This window comes from Pongo pygmaeus, chromosome 18, assembly GCF_028885625.2.
Source record: "Pongo pygmaeus isolate AG05252 chromosome 18, NHGRI_mPonPyg2-v2.0_pri, whole genome shotgun sequence".
Classification (NCBI taxonomy): domain Eukaryota; kingdom Metazoa; phylum Chordata; class Mammalia; order Primates; family Hominidae; genus Pongo; species Pongo pygmaeus.
The window spans coordinates 72703972-72723511 of NC_072391.2; the positions used below are offsets into that span (position 1 = coordinate 72703972).

A 19540-nucleotide genomic window follows, 5' to 3' on the forward strand; every position below is an offset into this window, starting at 1 on the left:
TCGGCCTCCCAAAGTGCTGGGATTACAGGCGTGAGCCACCGCTCCTGGCCTCTTGCTTATTTACTTCTTGCAGCTATGCTGTGATTCAGAGTCAGAAACTATCAACATCTGGTCTGTAAATAATTTCATATTCACCAGACACAGTCATAATTATCCAACACATAGATTTCACATGGCATGTGAATTCCACTGAAAACTCATCTACTTGGAGAAGAACTAGTGGACTTTCACCAAAGACCTAATGGAAGTTCCAAGGTCTTTAGGCAGAGCCTTGTAAAGCATGGCTGCAGATGAGTAATAAAGACGGGTGTATGCAACTCTGCCCTCCCTATTCTTCCCCATTCCAAACCCTTTCTCTTGAAAAAGGTACATGTGATCTTCCATTTTGACTTTTTTTAAGAGACAGGGTCTCACTCTGTCACCCAGGCTACAGTACAGTGGTGCAATCATAGCACACTGCAGCCTCAAGCTCCTGGGCTCAAGTGATCCTCCTGCCTTGGCCTCCCAAAGTGTTGAGATTACAGGAATGAACCACCATGCTCGGCCTCGTTTTGAACATTTTAATTAGAAAGTTACAAAACATCATGGGTTCTTAATACAAGATTTGCATTAGAATAATTTAATAAAATGCAAACCAATGTCTATACGTATCTTGTCATCTTTCCATATCTCATTGCCTTATGGGAATTTAAACAAGAAACTATTTTTCGTTTAGATCTTAAGAAAAAAATTTAGGCATATAAAACAGCCTGAATATTAAAAAAAGACAAGGGGGTCAGTGTTAGGGAATTTCTCTGCTTGAATACTTGAAAATAGCTTTGTTTCCAAAACTGTTTTTAGTAAGCCTAAAGGAGCACTAAAAATGACAATTGATCTCCAAAGTAAACCGAGGCACACACTGAGGGGTGTGTTTCTGGGTGGGCATGAAGCATGGATCACTGGGGCCATGTCCTTCCAGTGGCAACGACCTGCTTGGGATCAGGAAGCAGCTCCATCTGTTCTTGGAGGAGACTGCACGCGTCCTCAGGAGATCAATGGGCTGAACAAGCCATCTTCCGTGTGCAGAGGCCTCTTCCAGCCATCTCTGCTCCCGCAGACACTTGCTTAACCATGAGGGTAATCCACTGGACTGCTTGGTATTCTGCTAGTGGCCAGGCTGGACTGGCCTGCCCAGGCCAGCATCCTCTTTACACCCTCACTGCTTCTTGTGTCCTTCTCAAAGCTGTCCGCCCCACTCTGCTGGGCACCCTGTTCCTTAGTCAAGGGAAACGCCAGCCGCTGGGCTTCCCACTAGCCTTCCAAATAAACTTGTGGTTCTCAGGCAGTGGGAGGCAATCCCAACACCAACTCCTGTCGTCCCCGTCCTTTGCAGGAAGGGGGAGGGCTGTCAAGGAGGAGGAGGGCCAAGTGCCCAGGCTGTTGGGTGAGGGCCAGAAAGAACCTGTTGTGACAATGCTTTCTTCCCCCAGTGCTGCTGAGTGGGCTGAGAATGAAACAGTCCCTCTGACTTCAGCCTGCCATCCAGGGGCACAGACAGAGGGAAAAATAGGGAAAAGAGCCCAGTCACAGTCTGGCAAAGATCCAGGGCTGCTCAGCTGAGCTGATGACATTTGACTGACTGTTGGGCTGGGGCAGGTGGATGGTCCAAGTGTCCTTCAGCGGCCCTCCCTGATGCCTGTGCTAATGCGGCCCTTGCCCTTGGGCCCTGCCCCTCCAGGTCTCCAGTTAAAGGCCTCAGCTCTAGAAATCAAAGCTCTGAATGGGAAATGGAGAAGCCCAGGGGTGCAAAGTGCTAGTGATTGGCATGTTCGTCACAAGAGAGCCCTGAAAAGAGTAAGAGTGGCTCACAATAGAAGGAAGAAATGCACAGTGTGTTCCTCAGTTCAACAGAGGAAAAGTCTCTGCTTGACCAGAGATGGGACTCTTTCCAAGATGTCTGAACTGACTGCAATTTTCTCCTGAAATTCAACGCTAAGGCAAAGAAGAAAAACCCAAAAAGCTAATTATAGCCTCCAGGAATTCTCAGACCTTTCCACAAACTAGTCCCTGACAATTCTGCAGGAGCTCTGAAGATACGGAACTTGTGTAGAGCAAAAATGGAAAGAACTGCTGTCTCTGAGGGAAAAGCACACAAGCCCGCATGTGTCCGCTGGGCTCTTTCAAAAGGTCCTAAGATGTTCCCAGAAGGTGACAATGAGGCAGCCACGTTCTGCTGAGTCTTCAGAAACGGCCTTTCTAGGATAAGTGCTCCTTACACACTTCTCCCCGGGGTGTCGCTGTCACAGGAATGGTGGTCACCACCTGATTCTGAAACACGAAGATCTTGATTCTTTCAAACACCCAGAGGAAGATAAGCAGGATGCTGACATACTGCACCCAGGCAAACTTTACCATCTCCCAGAATCCTGGCTGATAAGTATGGACAGTTAAGGAGTGCAGGGCCACATGGTGTTAAGTATGAAGAGAAAATCCAAGACGGAACTGGCTGTGGCAGAGGTATCTAGAAAGGAGGCAGGACCTCTGTCATGTACACACCCAGATGGAAGCTGACCTGAACTTGGCCAAATGGTAAAACCAGCCACATTTGATTTGAGCTATTTATATACTAAGCCTGATGACCAACCTCCTAAACAGACAACTATGCCAAACTAGATTGATCAAACTAGATTGATCATAGAGACATCCTGAGCTGTTAACCAGCCATCCATCCATCTTCTAAAATCTTCCAGTTGTGTAAACTTACAACACCCTTATTAGCCCCTGCGTAATCGCACCTGTATGGAACACAATTTAGCTGCTTCCTAGGTTTGTGTCTCTGGAATTGTAATTCCTAAGACCCCAGTTAAAATGCCTTCTCTTTTGTTTGCTTCTCTGCAGTGTTGGTGTTGGTTTCATTTCCTATTAGTCGACCTAAGTCAAAATCAAACCAAAGTTTAGGTCAGACAGGGACTGGCAAGAATGTTTCACATAACCTTAGCATAAAAGGGATAACATATGATTATTAAGACATAAATATGGATGATTATTATCTAGAAGAATTGCTTGGAAACAAATAGGACCAAGACATGAATTATTTGTTCCTGTATGAACAGCAGACATACAGTCATTTTTTGAATCATGTAGCCTAAGATGTCAAAGACGCAGCCATTTTTATGAGGCTATAACCCTGTCATGATTTCCAAGAGAAAACCTCCCACGTCTGTTACTACTTGAGACAACTAAGGAATCATTCCTCTTTGAAAACTGAGCTACCATTGATTTTGTTTTTAATGGTTGTTTGTTTTAAGAGTCAGGGTTTCACTCTGTCACCGAGGCTGGAGTATAGTGGCACAATCATCGCTCACTGCAACCTTGAACTCCTGGGCTCAAGCAATCCTCCTGCCTCGGCATCCCAAGTAACTGGCACTACACATGTACACCACTATGCCTGGCTAATTTTTTTTTTTTTTTTTTTTGGTAGAGACAGGGTCTCACTATCTTGGCCAGGCTGGTTGTGAACTCCTGGGTTCAAACGATCCTCCCACCTTGGCCTCCCAAAGTGCTGAAATTATAGGCAGGAGCCACCACACCCAGCCTTAACATGGACTCTTTAACAGAAAGGATATGAAATGACTTCCACAGGGTATCGGATGATAGCATTAATCACAAATGGAGCATCTGCGGCCCTGCCCACCAGCCAGATGGGGTTGGGATCATTCAGGATGGTGGTAACTGCAATGCAATCATTAACCATTAACCACGATGGCTGTTTGACTCTGGCAGTTGAAGGCTATAAAGATTATTTGATATCTGGAAATTATCCTGTGCTTCAGAACTGAAAGAAATCATTCAGAAGGAAAGAGAAATTGCATGTGCAAAGCTGATCACACATTATTTGTTAAAATAATAGTAGTCAAAATACTTTTGTTAAAATACATAAAAAACTTGGAAAGAGTTTCTTCTACATGTGCTGAATGGCTAACTGAAGGAATACTATACTGCCACTAAAAGTAGTATCACAGCTTTGTAGCTGTGTGGGGAAGTATTTATATTCCAAGTTTAAATAAATAAAAATAACTTGGATCCCAATGTGTTTCCACACTACAATAGCTTTATAAAAAGATCCGCAGAATGGTAAAAAATGAAAGGAATGAAAAAATAGTTGATTTGTAGGGCAATGTTTTCTAGTTTTGTTTTAAAATTCCCTCTACTATTGCAATGATGCCACCAGTATATGACACAAAATCAGTAAGCAATACTGGATTTGCAGTCATCCCCCTTGTGAGATGTCTGTGTATAGTCTCCATGATGTCTGGTTGCCAAGTAACACTCTAGATGCTTTTGGAGAAAACCTCAGCCACCAACCAGACAAACGTGCCAAGTCAACACATGCTATGGCCTAGAGCTCTGTAAGGAATGAGCACACTGTGCCTTCTGGCAGGAAGCAGGGGCACTCCTGTTCTCCTGCTGGACTGCTAATGTGGGGAGAGTCACCCACGTTCTCTGTTTTTCTCTGAAAAGCATGAACAGCAATTTGTCTTTGGCATCTGTTACAGGCGTGGTATGGGGAACAACTCAATTAGGCTTATATTTTTTAAAAGAGAAACCCACCAAGCCAGTGGTGGGATAATGATGGCATTTAATCATCACTAACCTGCTGGACCATGGGATGCTGGAGGGGTGGGGGTGGTCCCAGGTCTGAAGATCAGGATGTAAAGGACAAATCCTGGGCAGCACATTTGCTCCCATCATTGAGCATTCACAGGTTTTGACATTTTCATCACAATGGTTCCAACTCTGCTTGCCTCTGTTGCCCCCACTAACCTTGAAAGTCCTGAGCAGCGGCTGAATGAGCTCTACCTGTGACTCACCGTTCCTCTCCTGGTAGGCAGCAATAACATGGGTGAGGTCGTAATCATAGGCAAAGGGGCTGGTCCCGTTGATGACAGATACCTGGGACACGGGAGGAGGATGTGGTGTGAGCACCTGGGAGGCTCCTCCCCTTTTCCTTCACCCTTCTGCCCACCCAGGCTGGTCCCACAGAGCACCCTCTTGTTCTTGGTGGCCTACTGCAGCATCAATAATCTTCTCTTCAAAGATGAATAAACTCTCTTGCAACAATTTAAGCCCATTTACTCTCAGTCTTTCTTTCTGTGGATGGAAATAAGGGGTCAGTGTCCATGTTTTATAGGTTTTAAAGCTATTTTTAAAATACCCCTCTTTATCTCAGTGGGAGAAAGAATTCCTGAAATTATTTTAATAGACTATATTTCGCCAGGTATGGTGGCTCATGCCTACAATCCCACTGACTTGGGAGGCTGAGGCAGGAGGACCACTTGAGGCCATGAGTTCAAGGCTGTAGTCAATGATGATCATGCCACTCACTACACTCCAGTTTAGGAAACAGAGCAAGACCTCATCTCTCAAAAAAAAAAAAAAAAAAAAAAAAAGCCAGGCATGGAGGCTCACGCCTCTAATCCCAACACTTTGGGAAGCCCAGGCAGATGGATCACTTGAGACCAGAAGTTCGAGACCAGTCTGGCCAACGTGGTGAAACCCCATCTCTACTACAAAGAAAGCAAAAATTAGCCAGGTGTGGTGGCATATGGCTGTAATCCCAGCTATTCAGGAGGCTGAAATCAGAGGATCTCTTAAGCCTGGGAGACGGAGGTTGCAGTGAGCCGAGATCATGCCACTCCACTGTAGCCTGGGTGACAGAGCAAGCCTCTGTCTCAAAAATAAAAATAAAATACAAATAAAAACCCCTACACAAAAACAAAAAAAAGAAACCATACTTCCAACTCCTTTGTCATTTTCTTGGTCTTCTCTGGGTGCTAAGTTCTTTATCACTTTTAAATATAGAGATATAGATAAAATGCAAACCATAAGCGTATAATCCCTTAAAGGAGGAAATAATTGCTTGCTGTTAATGTAATCTGATATATAGACATTCAAACAAAAAGTGCCATATTAATTTCATATGTTGCAGCTTCCTATTCTTTACAATTTATATTGATTATAGTCAGAGCAACAGTAAAACCCACTATATATCTGCAAGTATGGGTTTATGGCTGTAAAAACTGATAACATCCCTTTTTCATTTTCTAAAGTACCTCACCTCAACTTCTATGGTCCCCATTGTGATAAAATAAAAGTGAGGAATGAGTGATTAGATGCATGAGTTCTGCACACAGACAGGCTCTGTTATCTTTCAAGATTTGAGCCTTTGGGAAAATTAATCACTGTAAGCCCCAGTTACGTCTTCTGCAAAATGAGTTCATTCTTTAAACAAGTATCTCTGTGAGCTCACCATGTGCCAGGCAGTGTGCTAGGCACGGATGTGATAGTATTTGAGATGCCACTGCTGTCAAGGCTGAGGGAGACAACAAATAAACCCACAAACACATATCCTGAGTAGGCCAGGCGGCAGGAGGGAGAGTCTGGCTGAGGGATGGTGGAGGGAGGGGCTGCTACTCTACAAGCAGGTCAGGGAAGGATGGTGCTTGGCGAGATCTGAACAGGGACCTGAATGGCATGGTCCGATAAGCCACATGGATGCCTGGCAGAGGAAATGGCAAGAGCAAAAGACCTGAGGTGGCAGCTGCTTCTTGGGTTTGAGGAACAGCAAAAAGGCCAGGGGGGGCTGGAAGGGAGCAAGGAGGGGCAGTGATGGGACAAGTGGCTGGAGTGCGGGGAAAGGACAATGCAGGCAGCTCAGAGGTTGCTGTGATGATTAAAGGAGATGATATAGGTAAACCTCTGCACTCAGGGGTGGCATATGTTATGAGTTCAGTAAACTATGGCTAGTAATATTTCTGAAATACTTTACATGAACATTTTACATCATCATTTTACAGTGTCCTTCGGAGTACATCCTGTGTGTGACCAAGTGTGTGTATGGAAGACACAATGTGTGTGTGTGCACCCACGTGGACCTAAAAGCAATAAGCAATTTAGTTCTTCGACAAACACAGATTTTGTTTCTCTTCCCTTCTAGGTGTAACTATGCGTGTACCTTCTCTGTAGTTTGAAAAAATTCATGGCAAGAATTCTACAGAGACCCTCTTTGGTGCCACCCACAAAGAAATGATATTTCTACTTTTCTTTTCTTCTTCTTCTTTTTTTTTTTTTTGTTGAGACAGAGTCTTGCTCTGTTGCCCAGGCTGGAGTGCAGTGGCGAGATCTCAGCTCACTGTAACCTCCACCTCCTGGGTTCAAGCAATTCTCCTGCCTCAGTCTCCCAAGTAGCTAGGATTATAGGCACACACCACACGCCTGGCTAATTTTTTATATTTTTAGTAGAGACGGGGTTTCACCATGTTGGCCAGACTGGTTTCGAACTCCAGACCTCAAGTGATCCATCCGCCCACCTCCGCCTCCCAAAGTGCTGGGATTACAGGCATGAGCCACCGCGCCTGGCCTGACATTTCTACTTTTCATTCCCCTCTTTAAAGAACTTAATGAACAGTAACACAGAGAAACAAAAGAGCTGGACAATGAGAAGCGCCCTTACATTGTATCGGGCATCTAGGCCACCACAGCTCAGCGGCTGCTTCTGCTGCAGCCTCAGGTCTCCGTTCACATATAATTGGGATCCCGGGACAGGAAAGGAGGACTGGAGAAATGCCATGCTCTGCATCACGAGGGTCGCCATCCTCTGAAATCATTAGAAGGACCAACAATATCAACCGCCATCAGATCTGAAGGGCTCTGGGTGCTAAGAGTTACCCGTCTTGGCTGAAACCTAAGAGGCCCTCACATACCTAGCGTAGCCATGCAGGAAACACTGCCTAGAACCTTCTGAGCTATTAATAGCCCATATCAGTCAATATGACTAGTGAAAACCATTCGATTGGCCTAAGTTAAATCCCAAACTACATGGGGAAGAGGGCCTGCTACAGTGTGGGTCTTCTAGAAATCAAAAGAAGGACTCTGGTCTATTAAAAAACACAAGGGAGAGGACAGCCTCCCAGCGGACTGACTCACGTGTAATTGATAGGAGAAAGTCAGGATGAGCTGCACACCGAGAACGTGCTCCGTGGACTGCAGGGGAAGCTCCAGCTTGAAATGTAACATGTCCATCTTCCCATCCTGGTTCCTGTCTTCTTCTCTAGTCTAGGAAACCCAAACAGGGCCAGCAGCCCTGGTCACTAATGAGTCTGGGAGGAATCCACATCACTTCTGTACATACACAATGACCCACTGTCTTGCTGTATACAACAGGCATTATCTCCCCCACTAAAAGAAAGAGAAAAACAGATAGATGTAAGTGCATTAATATTGGGGAGAGACACAAAGTGCATGGACCCTGAACTTCATATCTGGGTCTTTCAAATGTTCACTGGCCAAAATAAAGGGGCAATAACAAAAAACATCTGGATAGCATTTGTGCCTTTCAGTTGTCTCATGTGATCTTGTTTATTTTGCACTGATATTTTTTTCTTTTTTATAAATATGCCTGAATTTGTATGGAAATTTTAAGTAGCATGTCAGAATAGTCTTCTATGTCTCTAGAAGTCAACTTGTTAAAATAAAAAAACACCTAATCCTAATCATTATGCATTACTCCAACAAATTCAAACTCAACAGAAAATCACCAAGCTCTATTTTTTTTTGTTTTTTTTGAGCCGGAGTCGAACTCTATCGTCCCGGCTGGAGTGTAGTGACGCAATCATGGCTCACTACAACCTCCGCCTCCCAGTGTCAAGGAATTCTCCTGCCTCAGCCTCCCGAGTAGCTGGGATTACAAGTGCCCAACACCATGCCCAGCTAATTTTTGTATTTTTAGTAGAGACCGGGTCTCACCATGTTGGCCAGGCTGATCTTGAACTCCTGACCTCAGGTGATCCGCCCACCTCGGGCTCCCAAAGTGCTAGGATTACAGGTGTGAGCCACTGCGCCCGGCCTTACCAAACTCTATTTATAGATTCTGAAACCACAAGTGTCTTTGCTTCAGATTCTTGATGTTGGATCTCATCTCATCATTCATGTTAGGACTTGAAAGCCTTGTGCATCTTTTAGTAGCAATCAATGAAATGAAAAAGGAAGCTATGTCAAATCAGCAAAGCATTAAAACCATATCTATTTGATAAATTATGGGCATGAAAGAAGACAGAGGTCTGTAGAGGAAAAAAGACAAAATACAGCTTATGAAGCATATGTAGGCAGTGAAAAAAAACTGATATCCACTCCTACCATCCACAGTCTTGCCAAACAGTGATGCTAAAATGACGATCAGGAAAGCATGGTTACTGAAAAGTGATTGCTGCTGACATGGTCCCTCTGCACAACTCTGGATCTTTTTGCTACAACTGATCCTTTCCCACTGTAGATTCCCAGAACGATTCTACTATCGTGTAGCAGCATTCCCATCTGGATCCACCATCTATGGATTCATTTTGATTCCCACCATTACTATTACGTAAGGCAGAGATTTTTTTTGTGTGTGCTTTTTCAGGCTAATAAGGTCATTTGAAACGAAGAAATCTCAATTTTCAGAAACTTTCAATTATTTCTTTCTTTCTAGACAATAATGTCCATCTCTTAGGTCTTGTTTTAGAGAAACCTCCCTCCCTTTTCTCTTGGATACTTCCTCTCTGCCCTGTTTCATCAGCTTCGGGGAGGGATATCTGCTACCCGGGCTGATGATCAAGTTACTGAGGCAATGACAGACTAGTCATTATGGGTAGGATGAAAAGAGTCTGCCTTGAGGATCATGAGGTCAGGAGTTCGAGAACATCCTGGCCAACACGGTGAAACCCCATCTCTATTAAAAATACAAAAATTAGCTGGGAGTGGTGGTGTGTGCCTGTAATCCCAGCTACTCAGGAGGCTGAGGCAGGAGAATCGCTTGAACCAGGGAGTTGGAGGTTGCAGTGAGCCAAGATCTTGCCACTGCACTCCAGCCTGGTGACAGAGCGAGATACCATCTCAAAAAAATAAAATAAAAAATAAATAAAAGAGCCTGCCTTGTCTTCCTGTGGATTTTCTTCAATTGGGATCTGGGTAGACAATGTTGTGTAACTCTCTGTGATGGATCCACATCTTCTAGATCTTTAGGGTTGGACAGGAAGCAAAGATCACATTTCTCAACTTGCAACAGATGATAGTGGCCAGGAGACAACTGCCAGAAGAATCCAGACTCCAACACACTGTGGGAGGGGGAAAAGCTCATTTCCTTTGATCTTTACAATAAATGTAAAGCCCCAGGCAGGCAGAACAAGTATTTTACCATTATACAGATGACAAAATCAAGGATGAGGGAGGTTAGGGCATTTATCAGAGGTACAGCAAGTAATGGTGAAGATGGGATTTGAGATCAGGTGACTTCAAATCTGGTCCTACTTTTAGGACCAAAATGTCCAAAATTATTAAAAAATTCAAAATGAAGACAGCAGGTTGGACAAATCTTCCTGAAAAACAGCAGCACCAGGCATCTAAGTCTGTATACTTGCCTGTGCACATCCTTCCATTCCAAGTTCAGGGGGGACAGATTTGGCACAGCACCATCAATAGTGTCTACTTGTTAAATTCACTCATTGATCTGTTACATACTTTTCGGAAACCTACTACACGCCAGGCACTATTTCAAATAATGAGACTATAATGGTAAACAAAATAGACAAAGTCCCCATCCTAACGGGGCATACATTCCCAATGGACAATGTAGAAAACAGTGACAAGTGCCACTGACAAAAATGAAGCAGGCTAAAATTAAAGAATAATGAAGGTAAAATTTAACAGAAATTGGCCAGGCATGGTGGCTCATGCCTATAATCCCAGCACTTTGGGAGGCCCAGGTGGGTGGATTGCTTGGGCTCAGGAGTTCGAAAGCAGCCTGGGCAACATGGCGATACCCTGTCTCTACTAAAAATACAAAAATTAGCTAGGCATGGTGGCGCGCACCTGTAATCCCAGCTACTAGGGAGGCTGAGGCAGGAGAATCGCTTGAACCCAGAAGGTGGAGGTTGCAGTGAGCCGAGATCATGCCACTGCACTCCAGCCTGGTGACAGAGCAAGACTCTATCTCAAACAAACAACAACAAAAAAACCCAAAAAGAATTTAACAGAAATTTTTAAATATTCAGGATGACCTGAGTTGTTAGAGTCCTGAAGGAAGTGAAGTGATGGGGTGCAGGAACATCTCAGAGAGGAGGGATCCAGGCTAACCAGGTACATGTGCTCTGGGTACCCGTGGGGCCAGTGCATCTGGCAGAGTGGGTGAGAAGGAGAGCAGGGTAGAGAGAGAGGGGAGAGAAGTTTCGATGGAAAGGATGTGTCTCCCACAAATGACCTGTCACCAAGCTAGACTCTCACCCTCCTGAGGCTGGCGAAGTTTGGCTGTGCTCCTCTGTTATCACTTGGACCACTGAAGAAATCAATTATTTAATTCCATTTAGTTGAAAGTAAGTTTAACATATGTGCAATAGCTAACAAAGGCAGGCATTCAAAGGCTACTACTTCCTTAACACAAATTCTAGGTCACTATCTAACCTCCAACTGGTACTTAGCCAAAAGAATTCACACATCACACCACTACCTCATATCTACAACATATATGCAGGCTTTGGAACAATTTTTATATCCATTCATTGTCCCATGTGATTCCTCTGCATATCCCAGGAGAGAGGTGGGTACTCTCATGCCCTGTATATGGATAGATAAATTGAGGGTGAGGTTATGAAACCCAGTAACAGAATTGGGACTAGGACCTTGTGGGACAAGGATCTTGGTTTGCTGACTCTTGATTCAGGGCTCTTCTATAATAGCTCATAAGAACTCTAACTGAAAAGATTTCTTGTGGTTAAAGGAGGATAACCCTTTAGAGATATACATGAAATCCACACTCATGTACTGGGCAGAGTCAGAGGGAATTTTTTTTTTTTTTTTTTTTTTTTTGAGACAAAGTTTCACTCTGTTGCTCAGGCTGGAGTGCAGTGGCACAATCGCCACTCACCACAACCTCCACCTCCCAGGTTCAAGTGATTCTCCTGCCTCAGCTTCCCGAGTGGCTGGGATTACAGGTGTGCGCCACTATGCCCAACTAATTTTTGCATTTTTAGTAGAGATGGGGTTTCACCGTGTTGGCCAGGCTGTTCTCAAACTTCTGACTTTGGGTGATCTCCCCGCCTCAGCCTCCCAAATTGCTGGGATTACAGGCATGAGCCACCGCACCTGGCCAGAGGGAATTTAACATAGGGAATAACTAGTCCCATAGGTATTAGAGGACTGAAGACGTAAAAAGGGGATATTCCAGCAACACAGAGATAGTAGCTGCAGGGAACAGTTCCCGCACCTAGGACTAGAGAAGAAGGGGAAGCGGGTGGGACTGATAGAACTTAGAGGTTCAGGGAAGAGGCCTCAAAGAGCTAAGCCTCAGACCTCAAGAAGGGACCGCGGCCCAGATGGGGCCAGGACCTCTGAGCTTGGAGGAAAGACGCACTAGAGGGAACCTGGAAGGCTGGAGGAGAGGCGTCTTGCTCCTTCCTGTTTGCTGGTTGTCCCTGTTTGTGTCATCCACAGTGGTTCTTCACCCTGGCAGTGGTGACTGGTTTCATTTTTTTTTTTTTTGCACTCCCAGAACAAGGCTCATCATGCCTCCTACTGGCAGAACCTAACAGGGAGCTGCAGAGGAAGAAGGTGGTTTCCAGCATCTCAGCAGGAACCTGGAAGCTGAGCGTAGGAGGGTGGGTTTGGAGCTGAGACAATACCTCATAACCAGCACACCACCTGACTGCAGGAATTGCCAGAAATTTAAGTGCCATTGTTTCCAGAGTATCCTGATGTGTGACTTTTTTCCCCATCAGGAATTCTACAGCATCTGATGGTTTGTTGGAATTTTGTTTGGTTTCTGTTTTGTTTGCGTACATTTCATTCATTTAAGTCGTATTCTTTTTTTTTTTTTTTGAGATGCAGTCTGGCTCTGTTGCCCAGGCTGGAGTACGGGTGATGCAATCTCAGCTCACTGCAATCTCCGCCTCCTGGGTTCAAGCAATTCTCGTGCCTCAGGCTCCCGAACAGCTGGGATTACAGGAACCTGCCATCATACCCGGCTAATTTTTGTGTTTTTAGTAGAGACGGGGTTTCACCATGTTGGCCAGGCTGGTCTAGAACTCCCTACCTCAGGTGATCCACCCGCCTCAGCCTCCCAAAGTGCTGGGATTACAGGCGTGAGCCACTGCGCCCGGCCCATATTCTTTTATTAAAGGTTAATTTCCTAGTTTATACCAGTGTCTATTTCACCATATACTTGTCATCACCGGGTGCTCCTTTCTTTTTAAGCTAAAAATACTCTTTGGAACCAGTTTTGGGTCTCTAGCAAAGCAGAAACTGCTACTTCATGGTTCCTTTCCACCTTTCTACCTGTATTTCTTTTTTTTTTTTTTTCTATTTCTTTCTTTCTTTTTTTTTTTGATATAGGGTCAAAAAAGGCTAGAGTGCAGTGGCATGATCACAGCTCATTGCAGCCTTGACCTCTCAGGCTCAAGTGATCCTCCCACCTCAGCCTCCTGAGTAGCTGGGACTATAGGCGCGCACCACTACCCCTGGCTAATTTTTAAATTTTTTGTAGTAGGGCCTCACTATGTTGCCTAGGCGGTCTGGAACTCCTGAGCTCAAGGGGCTAGCCTCCCACGGTGCTGAGATTATAGGCGTGAGCCACAGTGCTCAGCCTTGTATTTCAATCTAAGATACCATTAATTATAAAATGAACCGTTATTTTATATACCACTGAGAAAAGAAAAATATTTCCAATTAAACTATGACATTTTTCTAATCACTTACTTTTTAAAAAGTTACTAAAAGAGCTTTTAGATTTAGACATATTTACAGCAGATATCATCTTTATTTACTTAGAAAAATATAAGCAAAATAGGTCGGGGCAGTGGCTCATGCCTGTAATCCCAGCACTTTGGGAGGTCGAGGTGGGTGGATCACCTGAGGTCAGGAGTTCAAGACCAGCCTGACCAACATGATGAAATCCCGTCTCTACTAAAAATACAAAAATCAGCTGGGCGTGGTGGTGCCTGCCTATAATCCCAGCTACTCAGAAGGCTGAGGCAGGAGAATCGCTTGAACCCAGGAGGTGGAGGTTGCAGTGAGCCAAGATCGTGCCACTGCACTCCAGCCTGGGCAACAGAGTAAGACTTCATCTCAAAAAAAAAAAAAGAAAGAAAAATGCAGGCAAAATAAATTGATTCAGGGATTCCTAAAACTTCTTTACATCCTCATCCTTTTGAATAACACTTTAACTCAGTCAATAATATCCATACTTTTCTATGCAACTTTGTCCTTTGTGCCATCAAACATGTTGGTGATACAGCATTAAAACAAAAACAAAAACAAAAAACAAAAATTCAGCCGGGCATGGTGGCTCATGCCTATAGTCCCAGCACTTTGGGAGGCCGAGGCAGGCAGATCACTTGAGCTCAGAAGTTAGAGACCAGCCTGGCCAACATGGTAAAACCTCGTCTCTACTAAAAACACAAAAATGAGCCAGGTGTAGTGGCAGGAGCCTGTAATCCAGCTACTTGGGAGGCTGAGGCAGGAGAATCTCTTGAACCTGGGAGGTGGAGGCTGCAGTGAGCCAAGATTGAGCCACTGAACTCCAGTCTGGGCAACAGAGTAAGACCCTGTTTCAAAACAAACAAACAAACAAACAATTCATAAAAGAAACTAAAAGCCATTGGTCTAGGCCCTTAAGCAGACTTTGAAATTATGGAGAGCTTTCCTGTTTTTAAAAGCCTCTCGAACTTTCCCTTACTTGCTCTCCATTCAATTCAGGGGTTAAAAAAATGTTCTCCTACTGTCTGTGGGGTTTTCTCTGAGGTTACTGATGCCCCTTCTTTTTAATTGCATTTTAATTTTTCTAACACCTACCTCTTACACAGAAATGATGCCCCTTTTGCATGTTTTGATGCTGGCACAGGTGTAAGCAATGAGAACTATGCCACACCTGCCTCCTTGCCAACAGTTGATAACCACAGACAGGAAGACACGATTTCAGAGATGAGAAAAAACAGGTGTCTTAGAAACATGGGACTCTCCACTCATCCTCCAGAATCCTTCTATAAACTTCAGTCCCTGTATTCTCTGGGTCCACACAAGCCTTTAAGAGCTATGTCAGCCTCCTTGAGGCTTGAGGGGAAAAAGTCACTCTGCTTTTCTCTTCTCTCATTAAAAACAACAAAAACTAGACTTCCAAAGCATTAAACACGTAAGGAGCTTAGAGACGCTGTCCAAGATGAGCTGACCAAAGCAGAAGCAAGGCTGTTTGTGACTTCAGCATTTCCCCCAATTAGCCACTGCAAAGCCACCTCCCAGCACTTGGTCCAACCTTAATCAACAACCACTGTTCCCTTTGCCTTCTGGACAGTTTCCTGGATAGACTGACATCAGTCTGGCTCTATGTTCAAAGTTAGAAAATAAAAGTAGTTTGTTGCAATAAGGGCTAAGATTTTAAGACATAGCATAAGAAATACTGAGTTCCAGTCCAGACTCTGTTCACTTCAAAGCTAGGGCAGGCCAGGAGCAGTGACTCACACCTGTAATCCCAGCTCTTTGAAAGGCTGAGGTGAGTGTATTACCAGAGTTGAGGAGTTCTAGACCAGCCTGGCCAACATGGTGAAACCCTGTTTCCACTAAAAAACACAAAAAAGTTAGCCTGGAGTGGTGGTGCATGCCTGCAGTCCCAGCTACTTGGAAGGCTGAGGCGAGAGGATTGCTTGAACCCAGAGGGCAGAGGTTGCAGTGAGCTGAGATTGTGCCACTGCATTCCAGCCTGGCTGACAGAGTGAAACTCTGTTTAAAAAAAAAAAAAGAAAAGAAAAAGAAAAAAGAAAAGCTAGGGCAAATTGTACCACTTCTCTATTTCTTTTTAATTTTTTATTTTTTTGAAATGTGGGGTCTTGGTATATTGCCCACACTGGCCTTGAACTCCTGGGCTAAAGCAATCCTCCTGCCTCAGCCTTCCAAAGTGCTAGGATTACAGGTGTGAGCTATCATATCTGGCTGAAAATATTTTTATCTCATTTACCTGATCATTGAGAAATGTATCTCCAGGTCTTGAGATAACATTTGCATTGAAAATTCTCAGTTTCTCAATTTTAGGCATTCTCTATTGAGTTCCCACAAGGAAAGATGATTTAGCTTCTTCTCTCCCCCTACTCCCCCCACCATCCCCTATCACATACTCAATACTTTTCTCATTACCCACAATAGAGTTAAAATCTCTTTTTAGTCAACATTCTGTGTTCATATAATTAAGACTATGTAAATCCTATTCACAACTCTGATAACATTTTGGTTCTCAGTTTTCCTTACTTTTCATTTCCCTGCAGTTAATAATTATTTGCTTAGTTTTCTATGTACTTATACAATTTCATCAAAGAGCTGCTATTCCAATTCCTCACAACTTGATGTTTAAAGGCATAAGATTTAGTCAAAACCTTGTTCATTGAAATATTGTCCCTAGGCCGGGCGCAGTGGCTGACACCTATGATCCCAGCAGTTTGGGAGACCAAGACGGGTGGATCACCTGAGGTCAGGAGTTCGAGACCAGCCTGGCCAACATAGTGAAACCCCTTCTCTACTAAAAATCCAAAATTTAGCCTGTAATCCCAGCTACTCGGGAGGCTAAGGCACGAGAATTGCTTGAACCCCGGAGGCAGAGTTGCAGTGAGCAGAGATTGCAGCACTGCACTCCAGCCTGGGCAACAGAACAAGACTATGTCTCAAAAAAAAAAAAAAAAAAAGAAAAGAAAAAAAGAAATGTTGTCCCTAATAGTGAAAAAGTCAAAGCAAACCTCAAAAAGAATACTGCTGATTAATAAGTATCAATACATATACAAAACTAAGCCTTCAATTTCTGTCATTATATCTACCTGTAACTCTATTTTAGAATGCGCATGCACTTTTGTAATCAGAATATAAGAACATTTATAAAGTAATAGGAGAAAAGTAACCTGAATCATATTAGGTTGGTGCAAAAGTAATTCCGGTTTTTTGCCACTACTTTTAATGGCAAAAGCCGCAATTACTTTTGCACCAACCTATTACTATTTTTTTTTTTGCAGTTATTTATATGACCAATCCAAATAAAAAATAATTTTTTTATTTTACATTATTAGCCAAATAAAATAATTTTATTTAGTTGCTGGGAACAAGTCTGATTTTCTTTTCTCCTCAGCTATACAAGGTTGGCTTGTAGGGCAATCATCTTAGAGATGTCTGAAGAGATTTAAATTTGAAAGAAGGAAACCAGAAGTTTCATACTTCTAAAGGAAAACGTTTTCAGAAAATGAATGAAAAGGAGTGACTACAAAGGAAGCATTCGTTTATCTCAAAGCAAATACTAAATTACAGATTCCTCTCAGCGCTCTACTGATGAAAAAATTTAAAAATAAATAAATAAATTACAGACAGTAACATGCTTCAATTTAATCCCGACAGCTTCAGGATGGCGCAGTCTCCAATGGGACAAACCCAGGGGGGCGTGACTCGGCCATAGCGCGTTCTGGGAAGGCCGCTTAACCAATCAGCGCCTTGGTTTCCAGGGGTCAGGTCTGCATAAAAATGCTGCCCTTTCCGTTCCTATAGTGGTGTGATGCGGAAACGCCGCGACAGAATGGGGTTATCTACATTAACAGCGCGCGGCCTTCAAGGCTTCAAGGCTCCCAAATGGAGCCTCCATCAGGCCAGGCCCGCGGGTGTGACCTGGGCAGACGCAGGCTGCCCCCACACTTCTGGACTCTGTGTCAGGGAGCACACGCTGACAGCGTGGCTAACTTTCTAGGGGCCGGGGACGTCTGGGAGAAGCAGAATGAAACAGAAGATCGATTGCCTAGGTCCTAGGAGATAAAACGCCACCTCTCCGGGTTCGCAAGTCCTTAGGATCCAAGCTGGGCTCCCCAGGGCCAGGGCCGCTCTCCCCACTTCCTCATTCCAGTCCCCGTCCCCACCCCATCCCCGACTCTGCCCCAGGCCCAGGCGGGAACCACGCACCGAAACGAGCGGGACGCGCAGGCGATCCCCTTGCAGCCGGTTGAAGGCAGGGAACGTGCTCCAAGCGAGGAACCCGCCGCTTTCGGGTCCCAGCAGGGCCACGAGCAGCACCTGGTGTTGGAAGCGCACGGTCGGCTGCTCCTCGTAGCTGCTCCGCTTCAGCCAAAACCCTGAGTTAAAGAGGGCGGTAGGGAGGCGGTTAGGGAGGCCGGCCCTGGCCGAGCGCGCCCGGGGAGCCTCGTGGCACAGCGGCCGGGGCAGGCTCACCGTGGCTCCGGAAGGCCACCAGCAGCGGCGGGATGTACGTGAGCGCAGCGGCCAGCAGCAGGAACAGCGCGGCTTTGGAGCAGAGCCCCGCGCGGTAGCTGCGCTCGACCGGGTGAGAGAAGAGCTCATAGAGCGCCATGAGCACCACGCGCAGGCACGCCGCGAGCCGGGGGACCAAGTTTGGCTTCTCTTGGTTGCCATCGCCTCGGTCTCCACGGCAACCGACGGCTCCCAGAAAGGAGCCAATAGCAAGGCCGCACCGAAAGGAGCCAGTGGCGGGGGCGGGGTTAGCGGGCGTGGCGCCGCCGGGGACGGTCGGCCCAGCTTTTCGAGCTGTGTCCCTTTGCGTGAAGGCTGGGCGGCGGTAGAACGTTTCCGTGGACCAGAGTCGTGGCTGTTGTCTGTGTTAACATTTGTGTAAAATAAGATGCCCATAAAAGTTGACTTGAACACTGAGGAGGAAAAATTAAATATTTAAATTTGAACTGACATGGACACAAACAATGGTCACCGAGTCCCGAAACAGGTTGTGGGAGACCCTTTAGGCGTTCATCCAGCGCTGTTTCGAGAAATCTCTATTTCAGTCTATTCCCATACGTTAGTTATTGAAAAACAACAATCGCAAAAACAAGTTGACCTTTTTGTGTTCCTTGAGCCCAGTCGCAAAGGGCCCTCGTGACTGGGCCTCCTGCCAGACAACACGTTACAAAAAGAGCTAGGGTCCCAGACCACGCCAAAAAGCTTCATGAGACCTCTCCTCGTCTGTGCCCTGACGAGTGGCCGGCTCTGGAGCCCAGGCCGTTGCTTCCCAGTCTGCAGGTGAATCCTCCATAGTCTGGTGAGTGTAAAAAAAAAAAAAAAAAAAAAAAAAAAAAAAATATATATATATATATATATATATATATATATGTCTTTTTCCTTCTCCTCTTCCCATTGCAATTTGCTTATTATATCAATTTGCTTATTATATTAATTTGCTCATTATAATATCTGCATTGCCATTTACGTGGGATAAAGCTTGCTTACCCTTAAAGGTATTGTGTGTGTGCCTTTTCTTCTCCCCTAGCGCGTCTCCCACACAGAACAAACACCTGCTTTTGTGTCATCTGTTAACCCCCAGTGTGGTTCCTACTGAAGTCCAGTCAGTCACAAGCCTGGCCGTGGTCCTGGACCTGGTCCTGGGCTGAGATCAAAGCCAGGTGCTTTTGCCCCCAGATTTTCTGTTGCTTCCACTATGTTCCGATGCAAGACAGACACGGAAACACAAATCCCCTGGCTCTTCCAGGGATAGAGT

At 45.0% G+C, this 19540-nt stretch overlaps 1 protein-coding gene across 2 annotated transcripts; it reads right to left on the reverse strand.

The window, feature by feature from the left end:
- Nucleotides 1-545: 545 nt before the first annotated feature.
- On the reverse strand, nt 546-18466 carry LOC129015482 (transmembrane protein 231). Of its 2 annotated transcripts, XM_054453560.2 has the most exons (7): nt 18247-18463; nt 17980-18149; nt 7966-8094; nt 7493-7636; nt 4851-4932; nt 3606-3711; nt 546-2416 (listed from the first exon to the last, which is right to left on the reverse strand). In XM_054453560.2, exons 1-7 carry the CDS (start codon nt 18383-18385, stop codon nt 2236-2238), a joined length of 951 nt encoding a protein of 316 aa, XP_054309535.1. In that variant the 5' UTR covers nt 18386-18463; the 3' UTR covers nt 546-2235. The 2 variants fall into 2 exon arrangements, with proteins under 2 accessions (XP_054309535.1, XP_054309534.1); XM_054453559.2 differs by having other exon boundaries at nt 17980-18466.
- Between the last annotated feature and the right edge of the window lie 1074 nt (nt 18467-19540).